This window comes from Botrytis deweyae (genome assembly GCF_014898535.1).
Source record: "Botrytis deweyae strain B1 chromosome Unknown BDEW_074, whole genome shotgun sequence".
NCBI lineage: Eukaryota > Fungi > Ascomycota > Leotiomycetes > Helotiales > Sclerotiniaceae > Botrytis > Botrytis deweyae.
Window position 1 is genome coordinate 12,917 of NW_024066281.1, and position 4,309 is coordinate 17,225.

Consider the following 4,309-nt stretch of genomic DNA (forward strand, 5'->3'; position numbering starts at 1 on the left):
ATCTTTCAAAAATTAATATATTGAAATCATATAGATATTAGTATTTAAAAAAAAACCTATTTTATTATTAATAAACATTTCAAAAATATTTAATTTAAAAAACGTATTAGTATAAAAACTCTATTTTATTACTTATTCTATTATTTATTTCGTATTTATATTGTTAATATTGATAATAAAATATTTTATTTTATATTAGATGTTTATTTGTATTTAAGAATAAATGTTAGTTATTTCTATTTCTTTATTAATTTTTCAATTACTTTCTTTATTTTGCAATTATTATAATAACTTTCTTATTTTTATTTTGATAAAAATCTTATTATTTGATTTGTTATCAAATTTTTTATAATATTATTTCGAATCTGAAATGATTTATAATTTAAATATATAGGAGTATTATAATTTAAATTTATATTATCAATATTATTATATTAATATCTAGAAAAAAAATATGATATTTTCCTAATTTATCAATTCAAATCTTGGAATATAAATATTATTATAAGTAAATTAGTTTATAATGATAAGAAATAAAAAACTTTATATATTATAAAATGACAGCTTATTATATTCTAAATTAAAAGAAATCTTTTTCAATAATAATTGAATAAATAGAAAACTAAATAGATATTAGAATATTAAAAGAATTCAATTTAATAAAAAAACCATATTATTATTGAAAAAAAAATTATAAAACTTCTATTTGAAATAAAGACTTTTATATTTAAAATTAATAATAAATGAAAATATACTTATCTTCAGATTTATAAATAATATAATTTAAATAATGAATTAATTTTATTTGATATTAAAAAATTTTGATTTTAAGAATAATTTGATATAATTTAATATTAACAATAATTTAATATTAAGGATAATTTCATTTTGAAAATAATTTAATATAATTTAATATTTATAAATAATTTGATTTTAAAATGATTCAATATAATTTGATATTTATAAGTAATTTGATTTTAAAATAATTTAATATAATTTGATTTTAAGAATAATTTAATATTAAAAATAATTTAAAATTAAGAATAATTCAAAATTAAGAATAATTTAATATTAAGAATCATTTCATTTTAAAAATAATTTCATTTTGAAAATAATTTCATTTTGAAAATAATTTCATTTTGAAAATAATTTAATATAATTTGATATTTAAAAATAATTTGATTTTAGAATAATTTGATTTTAAAAACAATTTGATATAATACAATATTTAAGAATAATTTGGTATAATTTGATTTTAAGAACAATTTGATATTTGAGAATAATTTGATATAATTTAATATTTAAGAATAATTTGATTTTAAGAATAATTTGATATTTGAGAATAATTTGATTTTAAGAATAATTTGATTTTAAGAATAATTTGATTTTAAGAATAATTTGATTTTAAGAATAATTTAATTTTGAGAATAATTTAATATTAAGAATAATTTGATTTTAAGAATAATTTAATTTTGAGAATAATTTAATATTAAGAATAATTTGATTTTAAGAATAATTTTATTTGACAGTTAAGAACAGTTTAATATTCAAGAATAATTTAATATAATTTCATATTAAGAATAATTGGATTTTAAGAAGAATTTAATATAATATTTTTAAAATAATTTGATTTTAAGAAAATTTTTTTTTTGAGAATAATTTAATATAATTTGATATTGGAAAATAATTTGATTTTAAGAATAATTTAATATAATTTAATATTAAGAATAATTTAATATAATCTGATATTGAAGAATAATTTGATATTTGAGAATAATTTAATATTAAGAAAAATTTCATTTTAAGAATAATTTGATATTTAAGAATAATTTGATTTTAAGAATTATAGGTTAGTATCGAAAGAGCTATACGTTTAGTATAAATGCTGGGTCTTTATGCTCTCGATGTGGAACGCGGAGATGCTAAACAAGTGTTGTCTCCAGCGCAAGATTGGACAGAGCTTGAAGAACGTCGAAGGACTTTCTGGACGGCATTTTATGGGGATCGATGGGCTAGTGTCCTGACAGGTTGGCCTACTACTATCAATGAGAATGAGGTATAAATTAGGATTTCACACGCAGCTCATGCCACTCTTACCTATGCACGATCATGAACGAGTCTTCGTGGGATCTGATCGTGAACACATCGAAAGGAGCCTCAGGCTTGAACTTGATGTAAAACACAGACAATACAACTGAATACTCAGAAAGTTATATTATTAACCCTAATTACTTTTCAGGGGATCTCGCTCGTAGTCGGCATTAATAATAATTTTATAGAAAGTCTTTATTTGCTCATCACCTCTATACATTTAATTCTAGAATAAATTTCAAATTTCAATATCACATAATATAAAGTAAATTACTCTCATACTCTAAAAACCACACTTATTTTACTCTCGTGCCCTATAGATTCTATAATAGAATCTATTTAACTAAAAGAAAATGAACTTTTTTCTAAAGAAAAAGAAATAATACATTTGTAGAATCTAATCTGAAATAACTAGAATATATTCTCATATTATAGAACCTATCTTCTTCCTATAGAATCAACCCTAAAATAACTGGAATCTATATCCTTCCTATGGAATCTACCCTCCCTTTAGTATAGATTCTGATATAAAATCTATTATATAATCTAAAATCTATAAGAGTAAATTATCTTCCAAGTTTAGGTTATTATAGTAATTTTCCGTATGATTTTTAACACTCGTATTTATGCATTAGACTAGGAGAAGTGTAATTTGCTTAATGGATATTCTGGAATATACAAGTAATTAAGTTCATTCTTATAATAAGATAATGAGCACTAAAAAGGAAACTATGAAGAACCATTCGTAAGAAGCCTGGGCATGGTGATTATCACCTTCAAGGCGCCACATTTGGAAGATAACTCAAATGCCTTGTAGGCGTCGTGGATTTCATCAAATGCGAAATCTGGACAATAATTAGTGGGACCCGGATTAATAGAGTATAACACGCACTGTGTGAGACCAGAAAATGAGGATCAATGCTACCTAACTCCACCATCTTGAGCAAATCGGGTGTACTAACAGCATCAATGAGTCGAGTTCTTAAACCTGTCAAGAAAGTCAGTTGTAATAAAGGTAGGAGAGTTAGATAAGAATACAGATATTGCGATTCCACAGCTTTTCCAGGTGAAGCTCGCACGATTCACCAAAGACACCCAGGCTGGCGATAGTCCCACCAGCGCCTATCAGAGCTTGCGCAATCTCGAAAGATTCGACGGTACCCACGGCTTCGATCACCACATCGAACCCTCGGTCCTTGGTCACCGCTAGAGCAGAAGCAACCACATCATCCTGTCCGTCGAGAACACTGAATGTGTGGTCCGCGCCCATGGACTTGGCCATCTCGAGCCTCGGATTACCCCTTCCCACCATTACCGTCATCGATGGACCGAACAGATTTCTCGTCATTTGGAGGATCATCAATCCAATCGGGCCAGTTCCTATGATCGCGACAGTCGACCCAGGTTGAATATCACCATTCAGGACACCACATTCATAAGAAGTTGGTACGGTATCTGATAGAGTAACAGCGACTTTCAAGTCGATGCTCTCTGGCAGCTCATGTAGCGAGAACAAGGCATGAGGAATGCGGACATACTCAGCCTGTGTGCCATCAATTGTATTTCCAAGAATCCAACCGCCGGATTCACATTGAGACGGCATCTTCCTACGGCAGTAATGACAAGTCCCGCAAGATGTGATGCATGAAATGAGAACCTTCTGGCCAACGGTGAAGTTCCTAACAGCGACACCGAGGGATTCAATAATGCCGACTCCTTCATGACCGAGAATGCGGCCTGGGGTGCATGACGGGACGTGACCTTGGAGAATGTGGAGGTCTGTCCCGCAAATTGTGGTATATAAGACTTTCACGATAGCGTCGGTGGGTTCCAAAATGACTGGTTTTGGGCGGTCTTCGACTGTGACCTTTCTGTCGCCTGTGTGTATGGCAGCTTTCATATTTATTGTCCTTTAAAGCACAGGTTGGCTGTACAACGCCCAGACGATCTTTGAGGAATGGAAGTAGATACTGAGAAGTAGGTTAGAATATCGCTGGGCTCGTATTTATAGATATTTTGCCATGTAGAAGACATGAAGTGTACAAACCCAGCCCAGAAAGCCCCGCGGGGCCCGAATGAGTAGCAGCCACTATTCATTTGGCTGGAATCCAACGTTGTAACTGTCATACGAACAGGTAAAATCAAACAGCAGGGGTAATAACTACCAGTAGTGGGAGTTCGAGCACTACGAGCGGATTCTATGAAAATCTAAGGCTCG

General features: G+C 28.7%; 1 protein-coding gene across 1 annotated transcript; it reads right to left on the reverse strand.

Moving 5' to 3' along the window:
- Positions 1 to 2,699: 2,699 nt before the first annotated feature.
- Positions 2,700 to 4,084, reverse strand: EAE98_012466 (uncharacterized protein). The gene is made up of 3 exons (XM_038960091.1): positions 3,130 to 4,084; positions 2,984 to 3,079; positions 2,700 to 2,936 (listed from the first exon to the last, which is right to left on the reverse strand). Exons 1-3 carry the CDS (start codon positions 3,989 to 3,991, stop codon positions 2,821 to 2,823), a joined length of 1,074 nt encoding a protein of 357 aa, XP_038803548.1. The 5' UTR covers positions 3,992 to 4,084; the 3' UTR covers positions 2,700 to 2,820.
- Positions 4,085 to 4,309: the final 225 nt, after the last annotated feature.